Below are 15,922 nucleotides of genomic sequence, written 5' to 3' on the forward strand. Positions count from 1 at the left end.
ATGACATAAGATTGTCTAGAAAATTAAGGTAAATTTTATATTAAAACAATTATGCCCAGATTTCCAAAAGCAAACAGAAGGTGAGGTAAGGAAGTTTAAGATTCTCCTTCAAAAAAGCTATGAGTGAAGGGATGGGGTTGAAAAAATCCAAACTAAGAAAGAAGTGAAGGTAAAGTTTTCACTGCGTATGTTCTTAAGATGATGTCTGTAAAATCTCTGGAATGAGAACCTTGTTCTTAGCCCAACTCAATGAGTTTCAGAAAAACAAGCATGGGGACCATCTAGTTTCCCTCAAAAATCTGCCCAAGGGGAAACACCTAAGATCTGGATCATTATCCTTGCCTACACGACACTCAAATATTCATGCAGGTAGAAGAATCAACATTGCCTGTGATTTCAGAATAAGAGTTTGTTTATTCACATGACTGGGCCTCCATTGTTATTAACACGGGCTTTTGTTAAATGCCTCACAATTAGCTTTGGGAACAAAAGAAAGAAGGTAAGAAAATGTTCTACTTTGCTGGACTCAGCAAACAGTACTAACAGTCCCTTATGATGACAACAGCTTTCCGTTGAACCAATAAACCATTAAACTGTAAACAGAATAATCAACACAGGTAAATTTATCTTTTTGCTTTTCTTTTTTTTAAGCTTACAGGGACCCTCAAGGGAATATCTTGAAAGGTGTGTTTTATATTCTTTTAGGTTTCTTCATTTCTCCAGATAGCCCCCAAAGAAACAGATTTTTGGGGGGTGGGAGTGCTTTTGGGGGTGGGGTGATTAAAAAGATTAATCCTTCAGGATTCATATTTTCCTCTTAACTCTTAGATTAGTTGATTTTTATTTTATTAATCACCTGCCAGAGAGCAAATAAAATGGCCTCTGAATGAAAAGGATGTAGCTTTACTGAACAAACAAAATGGTCAAGATAAAATTGTGATACAGGTGGAGCATGTAAACATATAAAAATGAAAAAGATATTCAAGGTCATCCTGGTACCTTAAAGTTACATCTAATATCAATTTCTGAAAACCGTGCTTCTTGATATTTAATAAACACGGTAGGATTAAGTTAAACGGGTATGCATAGTTCATGAACTAAATAAACACTACTGACCATAAATCATAAGAACTAGAAAATGAAAAGTTTTTTTTTTAATTTTTAAATGGAGGTTACTTTCATCTGTAAAATTTAAGATTTCAGGGGAACTTGGAGATCATGTAGTTCAACCTCTTCATTTTCCTTTCCAAGATAAGAACAGGACAGAAAGGTTTAAAGGCCTGTCCAAGGTTAGACATGTCCTGTCATGTCACTAAAACCACACCTCCTGACTCCTAATCCCTGTTTCTCTCCCACGACACAAGTTTGCCTGTCACTGTTCTTTTCCTACCCTACTTTTCATGTGCAGCTCAAGAATATTTAAGGCTAAAATGTCTATAATTATAACTCTTCATAATTTCCTTTATTTCCCTGATTCTCCTTAGATCTTCTGAAGTTAAAAATTTCAGAAAAGAAAATTGTCTCCCTTGTGATTGCATTGACTGAAATTTAAGGTTACAGCAAACGATTTTATTTTTATGTTCTCTAGAATAATTTATCTGGATATTAGCCTTTGATACCCAATAAAAATAAGTGAATGAATGAATGATAAAAGACAGACTTTGGAAGGTTTTTTATTTATTTATTTTTTTTATTTTAAGAACTAGCCAAAAAGCTAAACATTTGCATAGCCATTATTTTGAGTGAAACTTCCTTTAAATGTGTTTCCTTTCCAGCTAGCATATGTGAAAAGGTGACCTCTTATCCATTTACATACCTACCCAGAAGTCATGTGATAGGGTTTTACGTCAAGCTGTCAATTATGATAACAGACACAATAAGAACAGCCCAAGTGTTGATAGCCTGCTTCCTGACTTTATTGAAAAGTTTGTTGATAGTCTACTTGTGGCCTTTCAATTGCTTGCCTTTAATAAAAGACTACCTTGCCAGTGGTTTTAAGGTACCTAGCTTTGGCTTTGCCATTTGTCAGGACAAATACTATAAAGGGATTTCAATGAATGTCTTAGATAAACAAACATAAAATCGTACAGAGGCAACGTCTTAAAAAGGCCATTGGGTGTAACAGAAATTTTTAGTGTCGTGAAAAGTCCTTTCAAATTCTAGTTTCAAATTTTTATCAAGAAAAGTGTTGAAAACATTTTCATAGAAAGTAGCCCAGTGATTGAAATTGAAATAAGAGCATCATACAATCATGCAAGAGATGTAACATGCGGAAGCCCGGGCACCAGTAAAATCCATGCAACTGTGAGAAGTAATGCAAGGGCTTGAGTTGATCAGCCCACTGATTCATTAGCTCTAATAATAAGTAGCATATATAGTCAGGAGATTATAATTTTGAGATTATGAAAACAAGCCTTGTATTTCATAAACTAGAGCTGACTTGACTTTGTTGTCTCAGGGAAGGCAAAAGTGACCTCCCATTTGCTCCATCTCAAATCTCAAATCGATATCAAAGGTTAATATGTACCTTAGCCCAACTCAATGAGTTTCAGAAAAACAAGCATGGGGACCATCTAGTTTCCCTCAAAAATCTGCCCAAGGGGAAACACCTAAGATCTGGATCGTTATCCTTGCCTACACGACACTCAAATAGTAATAGTATTTGAATAGTAATCAATAGTAATTGATATGAATAGTAATCGAATTACTTCGAATACTAATCTTTTATTTCCAAACAAAAAGCTTCTTAGCTACAAACTTTTTTTCCAACTTGCAATAAGGGTTTTGTAAATATGTTGTACTGATGTATAACAGTAAGGATTTATACTTTTATTATGGCCTTACACTCTAGTATAACGGTGATCAAATTAACTAGACCTTTTTATATTACCAAACTTTCTATGACTACAAAGAAAGAAGGCCTGCAATTTAGCAAATTCATTATGAAGCTGATCAATATGAAATTGGTGCTAATTCAAGTAAGCTGTCTCATATTTGCCATTTATACTAAAATTGTTAGACTAGATTATACAAAAATTTCTGTATTTTCTAAGCAATACCCAATACTCTGCTATATAATTCCCATATTCTTGGGGAGATGAAATTTAGGAAGTGTGGTTTCTTCACTGCCTATCATAATGAATGTGCACAGTGTGTTCAGGAAGTATAAGGAGGAAAGGAAACACCGCATTTTACTAAACTTCTGTGAAGTTAAGCCAGAGAGGAGGTCCTTGACACTTCTGAAAAAGTTCCAAATCATAAAAAGACATTTCTCAGCAGAGACTAAAGAGTTCGGTTTGCCAAAAACCCACAAGTTCTTCAAGCCACCACACCATCGTCCAAGAGAAAAGTTAAAGAATGAAGTTCCAATTGAAGTTCTGATTTTAAGATTTCCCCCATGCCAATAGTGAATGCATTAAATAAGCCAATCATCTCAAAGACAGTCTAGTTCCAGACCTTGAAAAACACTCAAGATTGAGTTAAGAGATAAAGGGAAACTTCAAAGTTCTGATCAGCTGGCATGAGCTGATTATTATGACTAATTAGAGGACTGTTTTTAATGGAAAATAATCAATTGTTTTAAAGAAATCTTTTTTGAAATATTCTTCAAGATTATGTGATTTTATTTTTCAGATTCAAATGAGATATCACATTTAGAATGGCAGTGGAATTCCTGTGTCAGAAAAACTATATTTCAAGGCAGTTAGCAACCAGTAGTGATCAGTAATAACCACTATAAAAAGGAGCACAGTGGTGTATAATTACTAATAACAACTGCATGTATTCCAAGTTAATGGTTATAAAAGCTTATGCTTTTAGTCTTCAGATTTGCCAAAATGAATGTATTACTCTTACCAGTGGAGTACAGGGTTAATTTTAATATTTCCCATCTTAATTTAAGAAGTCAGTGTCCTTGTGTGTTAGGAATAATTATATTGAAAGCTCTGCTTTAGTGTCATTGCGTGGAAAGATTATTTATAAGACAGTCAAAATTATTCAACAATTTTAAATTTATTGTTATCTCTAATTTATGTAGGCTATATTAAAGTTCTTTTCTAAGAAAAAAATAGCACTCAACAATGCACATCAATACTTTTCATAACCTAAAAGGATAAATCTTTATAAAGCAGTCGCCAATAAACTGAAGAATGTACCTGGTGACAATATTTATTCTTAAGGGGTCATGTATATTAAAAGCTAAGGGGAATGTTTAAAAGAACTCTCTCAGACTAAAACCATTGCCTTTCTAATTTTGAATTTCTCCTAGCTAATATAAAATGATTGATTACCTTTATTTCATGTACCCCTTGATTTTTCTTTCCATTCATCACTGAGTACTTTAAACCAAATGCATTTAAAACCTGCTGCTAGAAGAGTGGTCTCTTTTAAATCTTTGGAAAGTAATGAAAGGACACAGTAAATCAATCTCATTTCTGCTGTACTAAAGAATAACCTTTACTCTACTGAAGTCATTTAAACTGTTCCTGTCCCTCTGTTCCTGGACAGTAAACATAAAACTTCATCTCTAGGATTCTGTTAAAATTTGAAAGGATTAAAGTAATTGAAAGCTTTTAACTAGAGCCTTAGTTTAGTAATATACGTGTATAGTATGATACGCATATACACTCATTTTCTGCATGCCTCAAATTGTAGCTTATTATGAATTGGCATATAGGGCTTCTTCAATTCAAAAAGTAGCACTAATTCTTTCATTATACAGAGGACAAATTATCTGTCTGTATGGCACTTAAAACTGAACATTATATTTTTCATTATGAAGCTTATATAATTTTTCTTTCAAAGATCAATACACATTATATATTCCATAAGTGTACACCATATTTGACCCATCTAATCATATTTATATTGTAAGAGGTCTTCACTCGACATTGTCTACTTAAATAACAAGCGGCAGCCTTTGATGAAAAAAGTTTGTAGTTCTAGAACTCATATATATATATATATATTTTTTTTTTTTTTTTCAATTAAAATGTGCTCAGAACTCTATCTACGTTAAGACTAGTATTTTCCTGATGCTTGTTAAGTTTTCTTGATTTATCCTTGGACATGTGAAAGAAAAAATAACTTTTATATAATCAATTTTTGTGATCATAATTACATGAGGCTCTAATGACGGTCATAAGTTATAAATTAAAAACTTAAAGCTGCCTTAGGTTAGGACAGGAGGATGGGAAGATTGCTTCTAAATACATGAAAGTGGTTATAATATTCTAAATGTGTTTGGGCTAAAGGTTTAAATAACAGAGGCACGATTCTATGAATTAAAAGTTAACTGAAAACTAGAGACATGTCATTAAGAATGCAAGTCTCATGACAAAAACATTTCTGAAAATATGTGAAATGATTTGTAAGAGAATAAGTTTCTAAACCTATGAATCCTGCATTTGTTTTTAAAAAACACAAGGAACATATACATTTGTCAAATAGAACCATATTACAGTAATTATAGCATATTTCATATTATAGCAATTTTAGAGGTGAAAAAAAGCAACATTTCAGAAAATTATGTTGAAAAGCCAATGGCTGGCAAAACCACTAATTATTATTTGGTATTTTCATAACTGTGTACAGATGTTTTCAGTTAGCTCTCACTCTTTTGTTTTGTTTTGTTTTGCTTTTTTTTAAACCTGGCAAAACATCAAGTATCTTGAATAAGCTATCATCTTTACGATTTTCTCTGAACTCTGCATGTGGTGACCTTTAATATAAGCAGTCTGCCACCTTGGCCTGCAACTGGGCAGGACTTGAAAGTTCCACATGAGGCACAGATAGGCATGATAAGCATAAACTAGGTGGACAAGTCTAGAACAAAAGAAGCTGGCATGAGTACCTGCACAGGCTCGCTACATCTGTAAAAACTCAGTTGCACATACAACTTATGCTGTAAATGAAGAGCAAGCTCATTAATACCAGCTCTTTCTGATTCATTATAGACATTTTTCCCTATGCAATATTTTGCACACTGTTAATTTCAAACTGCTCTGCTATCAAAACTTGAGAGCAGCAAACATATGCATCATAAAATATATTTAAATTTGGAAGTGTTTAGAATGATTTCTGTCATCCCGTAACTAGAATCGTGGGATTTCTGTATTTGTATGGTCCACGCTTTTGACTATGGCTAATTTGTTTATAAGCTACCATTAATCCTGGCTGTATATTTTCACAGTTTGGGTAAACACTTCATTTGCATTAAATTTACAGCATTAATGAGATGTGAAATTTAAAATGCTACTTGAAACATAAATGAGGTAAGAAAGCAGAACCAAAAAAAAGTGTTTTATCACATCCGAAATCAGTAAACCAATTTAAACCTATTAAAATAGGAAGGATGCGTCGCCTGAGATTTTAGCTTCAAAACTCATCTTCTTGGACTAAAATACCAAAATGAGGAGTAAAACATCTGGAAAATATGAAAGAGCTCAAAAAAAACCCCACAAATTGTGTAGTGCTCCTACTTTAATTGGCTTTTAAATCAATTGACAATTTTTGTCTTTGGAAGGTATAGGCTGGTAAGCTCTCAATAGCCAGTAAAACAGAAAAATACTCTGGCTGAAACACTGTTTATTCATGGATGTTATGAAATATGCTACAGAGAAGGAAAAGGTCTTGAGCCAATTTGAGACACCCTGTTTAGAGAGGCGAGAAACAATGGATAAATGAGAAGATATTTTGGAAAATGAAATGATCAATTTCTTTCTCAGAAGCCCCGTGAGCCCCGTTCTGAGTCAAGATCTGAGAGGCAGCATGGAGAAAAAGCACCAATGCAAAAGCGTGGCTACACCATCACACCTGGGTGAAACTTGCCCACCTGTTGCTGATGTAGGAAGGATGGGTCTCTTGGGCTTAGTCCCACATATCGATTGGCTTGAGATGTGCCTGAGGCTGTGTAGGCTGATTAAGGAAGAACAAAAACAAAGATAAAAATTGCGAACTATCAAATGAACACCCTGTCCACGCAAAAGAAACCCAGAGAAGTGGGACTTGCAACCAAAAAACAAAAAAAACAAAAACAAAACACAATGTCTTTCTCTTCTCTTTCATGTGAGTGAATACCACTGATATAAATGACAGTTGACCTCAAGTTGACTGGTTTATCCCCCTCCCAAAAAATCTATCCAGTAACCATATCCCATGCTTTGGTGTGGGCATCTCACACATGCTCTGGTTACAGTCTTGCAGGAGTACCAAGGACTGGCTAAACAGAAGGGTCCCTTTCCTAGATGTACCTTTTCACAAGATACTGGTTGTCTAATAATGGGATAATCAATGATGGTCTGTGATTCTAAATGTAAAAGCAGACTGAAAGTCTGTCAGGAAAAAGTGAAAGGTTTAAATGATGGGATTTAAGCAGATGTGCTTGATGATATAGGATGAAAAATGTCTTACTGAAAAGTCTTACTAAAAAGAATATCTAACATTATTAACATAAAGGAGAAGGCTATTTTATTATATCATATAGAATGAATTAGCTCAGTATTTTATTTAATGTGAAAATGCCCTTAAGTTTGATAGAAATGTTTCTGAAAAAAATCATTTCTTTTCCAGAAGCACAAAAAGTCAATTTTTTTGTGATTGGTCCAGAGAGGGAGTTGATAGATGGTGAATACTCCTTAAATTATTACGGTCTCACCGTGCAAGTACTTTTTGTACAGGTACTTTTTGGTGCAGAGCGAATTTTTCAAAGAAAACATCTCCCTAGCCCTAAAGATGTTTGTTCCTTTTCACAAAGGAAAGGACTAATGTATCTTCCCAGCTCTAAGCAATCCCATTGTTCCATGTCAGAATAAACAGAAAAAGTAAATTTTCATCATTTATGTTACATCTATAGTCTGAAGAAAGCTATAATATTTGGTTTAAAACTGTCAGATTAATGAGGAATCCAGACGTTAATTCTTAAAAGGCGTTTTTAAAACGAATACACTAATCCTGCCGCGTTCATTTGGCCCGTTGAGGCTTTTTTAGGTCAACTTTTTAAAACAGTGAAGATGCTCACAATTCACCTTTTAGTTATTCCTGAATGAAGGGCTCACTCAAGAGCAGCCCTAAGCAGCCAGTGTCCCCTATTCAATCTCCAGACCTCTGGAATTCAACACACACCATTGAAGAAGAGCCTCACCCTTAGAGAGTGGGCACCAAGTCTGTGCTATTCTTTCTTTTCAACCACGAGAAAGAGGTTTCCTTGGCCTCTGTGTTTTCCTTAATTTTTCTGATTTATGAATTCAATGGCTAATTTCTCATCAGTGGCGCCTGGGGAGGTGCAGCGACAACTTTGTTTATAGGAAAGAAAAACGACTCACTATATCGCTTTTGTGCAGGAGTGGAAAATGGACTGATGCAGCCAGCTTTATACAACCAAAATATTCCTTTGAATATTTTATGATTTTATAAGTCAAATAAGATCTCTTTTTAATCAACCTGTACGTGAGTATAAGAACAATTCATTAACAAACAGGCTGACAGTACTCCCATAGGTGAGCTGTGATCGTTTCGGTCTGATCTTCCCTTGAATGTAATCTATTCATGTCAGTATAAGAGTAGGTACCAGAAGTTTCTGGAACTTTCAACTACTTAAAAATCTTTGCTTTCTATTTGCTTTTATTTAAAGTGTTGACTTTGTTTGCTCAAAGATGCCCAAGGCATCCACTTTTAAAATTTGGATGTAGCATTTTAGTGACTGTAATGTACATAGCTAACCTGTAGCACAAAGGATTCTTATTCCTCCTTGACTGGGTCTCATCCATCTGTGCATTCAGGGAAGTGTTCACTAGTGTAGGACCCTCTATCAACAAACCAGTTACTGAGAATTAATGATTACTGATGGGAATTACAAGCTTGTGTGGTTTTATCATTTGATGGGGCCTCATGAATTTTGGGAAAGAAATGCTGAGTTCACTGTACACTCCAAGTATTGTCCGTTTTTCTTGTAGGGTTCCTTCCTAGCCTTTCAGAGGCCACAAAAAAAGAGCACTTTCCAATGGCCGAGAAAGAAAGAACCAGTGGTACTTCTAAATCTCTGTAATTTCACACAGGAATTTCCAGAGCATAGGGATTTTCTTGTTCTAAAAAAGAAAAGAGAAGCTCTGGATTTAACGTATAAGTATAATTGACGAGAAGCATGCTAATTCCTCCCGACTGGAATTTTATCATTCCACTTTACCAATCTGTGCACACCAGCTCCAGTTCTAAAAAGCTGGCAGTGTGGATGAAGCCAATTGAAAAACTGGGTAATAACTCCTGCGTACTTATGAGTACTCTATACAAAGAAGCAAAGGAATCATTTGGGTTATTGGTATGTGCATGTAAATTCACTGGCTAAATCTCTGACATTTAAAATGTTATGGCCATGCTAAAAATCATAATACCTGATGCACCATAATAGGCTAAATACTCCAAAAATTTTTTTTAAAAGTTGCAGACAATGAAAGTGCAGGTAGCTTACATGTGCCTAATACTAAGCTCTGAAATGTTTTCTCCACCCAACATTGTGTGACTGTTTCTCACAATGACATAACCTGCAGTGATGTAAACATACAATTATCTTACAGAGGTACTGATTCAGCCTGCCTTGTGAAGGGGCTTAATTTCTATAGGAATGCTCCAATAACTAACAATTACCTAATCTCTCTTCGGGTGATATAAAAACCTTGTACACTGTTATGTTATTCAGTGCATTTTCGATGTATACCTCGAACAAGCAGGCATGACTTGTTATTTATGTTATAGCTATTTACTCAAACAAATAAGCTTCTCCCTTTTCAAATAGGACGCACTGAGTGAAATTTGATAAGAGAGAGCTTGCGAGAGCCAGGCCACATTCATGCCTGCCAGTTCCACATAAATGAGAAATCTCCATCGGGTCGGGTAGCTGGAAAAGTTGCCGCGTTTTCCACCTTGGATCAGATATCCAACGGCGCCTTTGATGGACATTTCTCATTTCCTACAGAAATACTTACTGGTTGCTGTAGGTGAAGCTGCCTCACCTTCAGTGGATGTAGTGATGGGTTTAGTATCTGTCATGGTCAGGGTCACAGGTCGCACTGCACTGGGATGGGGAGAGGGTGCCAAGACAGGAGTGAAATGGCCAGGCACTTTCCCTACCACTTGACCACTGCTGTTAGGCTACAAAACAAAAACAGAATGCCGGGTGAAACACTCCAAAAGGCAGTCATCTCGTCCAACAAGTCCACTCAGCACACAGGGCTGAGCGGACCCCGCGTGCTGTATGCAACCGCCACACAAGCTCTCTCGGATCTGAGTCAGAGAGGCTCGTCAGTGGTTAGTAGTCATAAGGAGCAGCAGCATTTAAAGAAAGTCTCCAGCTTCAAAGCACTTTATATAGGTTTAGTCATCTTTACAACACCCCGAGAGCCAGGTAGAACTGATCCTTCCACTGAGTTGGACAGAAAACTCAAGTGGAGACTTCAATGCTGAGCCCGAGGCTAAAACAGAAGTCCTTACTGAGCTAGTGAGAATTAGAATCAGTGCTACCTTCTTATCTGCTCTTCATGGTCACTTTTGGCTTTCAGGACACAAAATTTACCTAAATGATGATATCACTGAGACAAGGAAGACAAGGATTTCTAGGAGACCAAAGGAGTCAAACTCAACAATGCCCATCATGTATAGTCAAGGCCCATTCTTTGGCATACAAAAATGCTAGCCCTTGCTCACACACAGGTGCACTCAGAAACACACATCAGGCAATTTTGATCTTAGAATCTCCACTCGACTTGTGACGATTTACTAATATAAGCAGGTAGAATGATATTTTAAACATTTAAAATTCCAGTGTCCACACAATGATATAAAACGCTGAACTAGGTCCAACCCTACACCTACAAATAAAAGATTTCCAACGTAAATTAAAATGTGCTGAAGTGAAGCAGAGGGCAATCAAATATACTCTGCTTTTTGAGTTACTCTTCCATTGCTGGGCATGGAGAGTTTACACAAAACACTGATTGTTGACATCTCTGAGAATTAAAGAGAAAATCCGCTAGGCAGTGATAGAAAAGATATTATTATTTGAGTTTTAACTTAGTGTCCATAGTGGGAGACAAAATTCTAAGGGAACACTGTTTGAAGAAATACTGGAATGTATTTTTCTAGACAGAGAATGGTATTTTAAATTATGCTCATGTTGGAATTCACCAGTACATAACGTACACAACAATTTGCTCTGAGGGTGTTCTCCACAAATGTTTAGTCTTTATAATCTGTACCACTTTTAAAGTCCAAAAAGCAATGAAACAGAATATTTTTCTAAATGCCTGCACATAAATTACAAGTAGACATTTCTTTAAAGAAAAAGATAAACAGCTAAGAACACTTCACTATTAGAACTTAGAGACATGAAGTAAGTCTTAGTTGGGTGCCTCAGAGGCCACATTATTTATTCTATAAAGAAAATGAACTTTTGAATATCCTACATATTCATCATGAGTAAATTAAGTATTTAAGTCAGGAAAACTGACCAGATTTTTTCCCCCTATGGAGACCTAGGAGAGAGTTATATCTTAGACTAATTTTATTTAAAATATTCCATTAAATAGCATGACTGTCTCACTCTAATCGGTGTAGCAGCAATGCAATTAATCTCCAAACTGCTGTGGGGAGGACAAAGCATCTCAGTTGCTCGACTTAACAGTCAAAATCAGTGCAGCCCTGGGGGATACTGGAAAGGAACAGTTGACAACAGGTCAACAAGTCCTCATTTTTTCCCGATTTTTAGAGCTAAAAAGGTGAATATCAAGAGCCCTATTTTGAAGTGCAAATTACCTGGTTTTGAGTTGAAGTTAAACATCAAAGCAGATATAATGTTCCTGCAAAAACAACTCTGCAGTTTATAATAAAGACCCACTTTTCCTTTCAAAGGGAAAAAGCAATTTGTTTCTAAAGAAGACCATCAACTTTTGGTTATGCGACCACTGCCAAAAGACTGCTTTATATATCTCCCCCAAGAAAAAAAGAGTGATCATGTTTTATCATCGGTGGTACATTCGATGGTAAAAAGCCTTTCTGTATATTGTGTTCACCAAAACACTTTGACAGTACCTACCTGAGAGCATGGAAGAGAAAAATAACAATATTGTCAAGAAAATGCTGCCACCAAATATATTACCTTGCCCACCCTGCAAGCCTCGTCTACTGGAATTGAATCGACATAAACCAACAAACAGATGTTTCTCTCATTTAAAAAAAAGTGAAAGTGACAAAGAAAGAACTCCCAAGCCAATATAGACAACTTTCCTGAAACTCAGGGTCAGAAGAATGGAAGGGTTATTTCTTTTCAGTTTTCTGTTGGTTCAAAACAGATGAAGCTACACTATAAAGCTTGTCTTTTAAGGTTGCTAATAGATGAACTTTCATATTGTAGATATGAAAAGAGAGACATCTTATCTGAAGATGAACAGCATTAGGAAAGGATTATCCTACTTATAGTACATTGCTCCTATTATACAAAATCCTGAGAGGGAATTTTTTTTTAAATTGAGATGAGAGTAAGATGCTTCTCAGAAGCTCGGTCTTTACCTTGAAAATATGAAGAAAAACTGAGAACAATATAGGCAGATTATCACCTAACATGCCCTCTTAACTTATAAAGAAATTGAAATATACGTAAAACAAGCACTGAATAATTAAAGAAATGCAGAACACTAAGGCCCTGATTTTAATTTGCATAATTTCTCCCCTAACAGCGCCTAATTAAGACATCAGTTAAAAAAAAAAATCCAATGGAACTCTAAGATTTTCCACACTGAATTAACGTTAAGGACTTTTAATGGATGTCTTAATTAGACTTTGTTATTCATGGAAATTCTACACAAATTAAAATCAGACCTTGTGTGCACTGTTCCCAGCTGAGTCTAGCAAAATGCTCTATGGAACTGAGACTTTTGAATCCATGCTCTGACAGCAAATTTTACTTCTAAATTGATATACCAAGATCCTACTGTTTTACTTAGTAATTATTATTACAGTCATTAAAAGTGCTACACCATTTGAACATTTTCTTCTAAAACACAAATCATTTAACTTTAAATTCAAAATTCAAGAACAGTATACTTAGTTTAGCATTACTAGTCAATGGAGCTAAAAGTACAGATAACTTAATGTTAAGTAACCCGAATAGTGCTGGACATGTTGTTACTCACACACACACACACACACACACACACACACGAAAAATCAGAAGGGACCATTTTGCTCCGTGTTAACAATTAAATTAAGACCAAAGGGAATTTTTTTTTCAGATCTTTCTTTGTTAATTCTAAATTAATATGCACATACTGTTTACTGGCATTTTAGTAAATGAACAACATTAATGTCAGAACACTTATGAAAATCCCGCAGAACGTTAAAAACTGTGAGAAGAAGTGGACAGGAGTCTTGGAGGTAAAACAGCAGAGCCAAATACCAGACCATAAGATCGAAATGACATTACAGATTTTTGATATTACGATGGTTGATAGGGCCAGCTTTGGCAGACTGTCTACTTGATTGTGGAAAATCCTCTTATACCAAATCCCCATGAAGTGACCTCTCCAAAGGAGGAACCACATGTTTAGGGAATGAGGAAGGCACATGAGTCACTACACTTATACAAAGAATCCTTAAAGCCACTGCACAGTGTTTACCACTATAAAAATTAAAAAAAGAAAAAGGACTTCTGGTAATGTCACTCATTATGAAACATAGTCATGTCTGAGCAAAGAATATTCAAGTAGTCATCAAACACTGAAAATGTTTACATTACCAAAGCTTATTTTAATACCTAATAGTTGGTCTATGAATACAACTGTAAGGTCTTTTGTGTGTGTTTATTTTAGCTCATACTTCGCTTCTGCCTGAAATAAGCACTTTGTCTCTGTATCAAACCAGGTATTTCAGAGGTGTGAACTCCAGCTCAGAACATTTTTGTCAGTGGACCTTCTGCATTAACTTTCTCTTCACTCAATGAAAATCCCCAAACATCAAACCAAGAACATCTTCACAAATGTGCCCCTTCCTTTGGGGCAACACACTTCCTACCTGTCATTCAGCCACCTTTCAATAAAAACTTAGTGAGTCACCAAGAAACTTCCTGAAGATGGATTTCAAAAGCTTGCTGTTCTGCCAGACACACTGTCTAAGTAAGCTTCAGGGCTTACCGTTAGACCTGTGCTTTAATTATATGTTCTCTCTCATTTTTACCTGGCTGGTTTGCGGACTGGATGGGTCATAAGAAGGTACATAGTTCTTCAGAGTATCCTGAGGATTCAGGTGGGGAGGATATCTGATCGTCGGATGAGAGAAGTAGCTCGACGGGGCTGGAGGGAGAATAGCTTGTGTTGGAAATGGCAACGGTGAGGGTGGAGGTGGAGTCCGAGTTGAGATGACTGCAGGAGACAGGAAAGAAAAGAGGACTCATTAGCTGTTGGCCATACTGCTCCGTCCCAATCCTACAGAATCCTGGGAAACTACACAACCGAAGGCTCTTCATTTCCTCCCTCTGATTTAACCAAACTCTCTTAAAATAAGCTAGTCTTTTACTATTATCCTCTATGCCAGGACTGCTAAGCCCACACAGATATCACCTCCAGTCTAGGGAACGAACAATCTTGCTTTTTAGCTCTATGAATGGTTTTTAAAAAAGAAGGTTCTCTTTTATAGGTTAAGCCAATAATTCATAAAATATTTCTTTAAGCAAAGTTATTTTCCATCAGAACACATTCTTTGATTAAAAAGTCTTTGTCTCCTAAGTACAGACCAAGTCACAGCATTAAGTAGGGGGCAGGGGACCCACACATTTTCTACCAAAATTCAAAACAGAAGTGTACTCCAATTTTAAGTAAATATTTTGCATTATTTAGAAGGGAAGCCAATAATTAGTAATGTCCTGAATAATTACCTGATCATTGTATAAATGCTTTGGAATATTTGAACATAAACCCGGGAACTCTTTTTTTTAATGAAAAGGTTCCTTTTAAAACCAAGAGTTCTATTTTCTTCCTACTCTAACTTTTACTACATGTAGCTCAAAAGACATTATTGAGATAAGACCAAGAACAAAACCCTCAGAAATGCAAATTTTAACTTTCATATAGGCATATTAACTTACCCATAAATCACGTATTTTATAAAGAGAAATAATGTACAAAACATATGTGATGTACATAATGTTTAATTTTACTGTAATTTTTCAAAATCAGTGTGATCATAATTTATTATTTAGTTTTTAAAATATGATGCTTAAGTTTAAAAATGGGGAGAGAATACAACTGCACAATCATTCTCTCCATAATGTTAAATTTGTACTTTACAGAAGTACAATTTAAGAGGATCAACCAGTATAGATAGAAGTGAAGATTAACTGTCTATTTCTATTTACTATTTTGATCCAGATCATAGGAAATTTATATGATAAATGTTTAGTGTTTTATGAGACAATGTAGCAAACAATATGAAAAATAAATTCCTTCCATAACCTATAAATGAAAATCATCTGGAATGACTTATCTCCAGCTTGGTAATTATGTACCAAAAAAATTACCCTTAAGGGATATTCCTTATCTTCCCCAAAGAAAGCTTTTTCAGAAGATACAAGAAATTTAAAATGTACATCATAGAAGAGTCATGAACTCAGTTTTATGGTCACAACTCTGCTCCCTGAATGTCCAGGGAACTCAGAATCCTCTGGATTGTTGCTACAGTACAGATTCCTGGGCCTAACCACAGACCTACTAGATGAGGACCTCCAGGGGTGAGGCACCAGAAAGTGCATTTGAAACAAGTGCCCCACGTAATCTTTGCACACACTGAAGTTTGAGCATCCTCCATCAAAGGGATGCATTTCAGAGAACAATTACCTATTTCTTAAAACAAAACTCCTTGTTGAAATACTACTTTATTTTAGAAG

The 15,922-nt window shown here is 35.6% G+C and overlaps 1 protein-coding gene across 5 annotated transcripts in view; it reads right to left on the minus strand.

Annotated features, from left to right (window-relative positions):
• The window catches only part of NFIB (nuclear factor I B), a 236,768-nt gene that overhangs the window by 23,463 nt on the left and 197,383 nt on the right, over positions 1-15,922 (minus strand). For 2 of the 5 annotated variants that reach the window (XM_032635669.1, XM_032635671.1), the window contains exons 8-10: positions 14,218-14,402; positions 10,005-10,143; positions 6,833-6,915 (exon numbers count right to left, since the gene is read on the minus strand). In XM_032635669.1, the coding sequence (XP_032491560.1) occupies positions 6,833-6,915; positions 10,005-10,143; positions 14,218-14,402 (407 nt within the window). Of the gene's footprint in view, positions 1-6,832; positions 6,916-9,977; positions 10,144-14,217; positions 14,403-15,922 lie in introns of all 5 variants that reach the window. The other 3 variants (XM_032635668.1, XM_032635670.1, XM_032635672.1) reach the window with 2 other exon arrangements.

This window comes from Phocoena sinus, chromosome 6, assembly GCF_008692025.1.
Source record: "Phocoena sinus isolate mPhoSin1 chromosome 6, mPhoSin1.pri, whole genome shotgun sequence".
Classification (NCBI taxonomy): Eukaryota; Metazoa; Chordata; class Mammalia; order Artiodactyla; family Phocoenidae; genus Phocoena; species Phocoena sinus.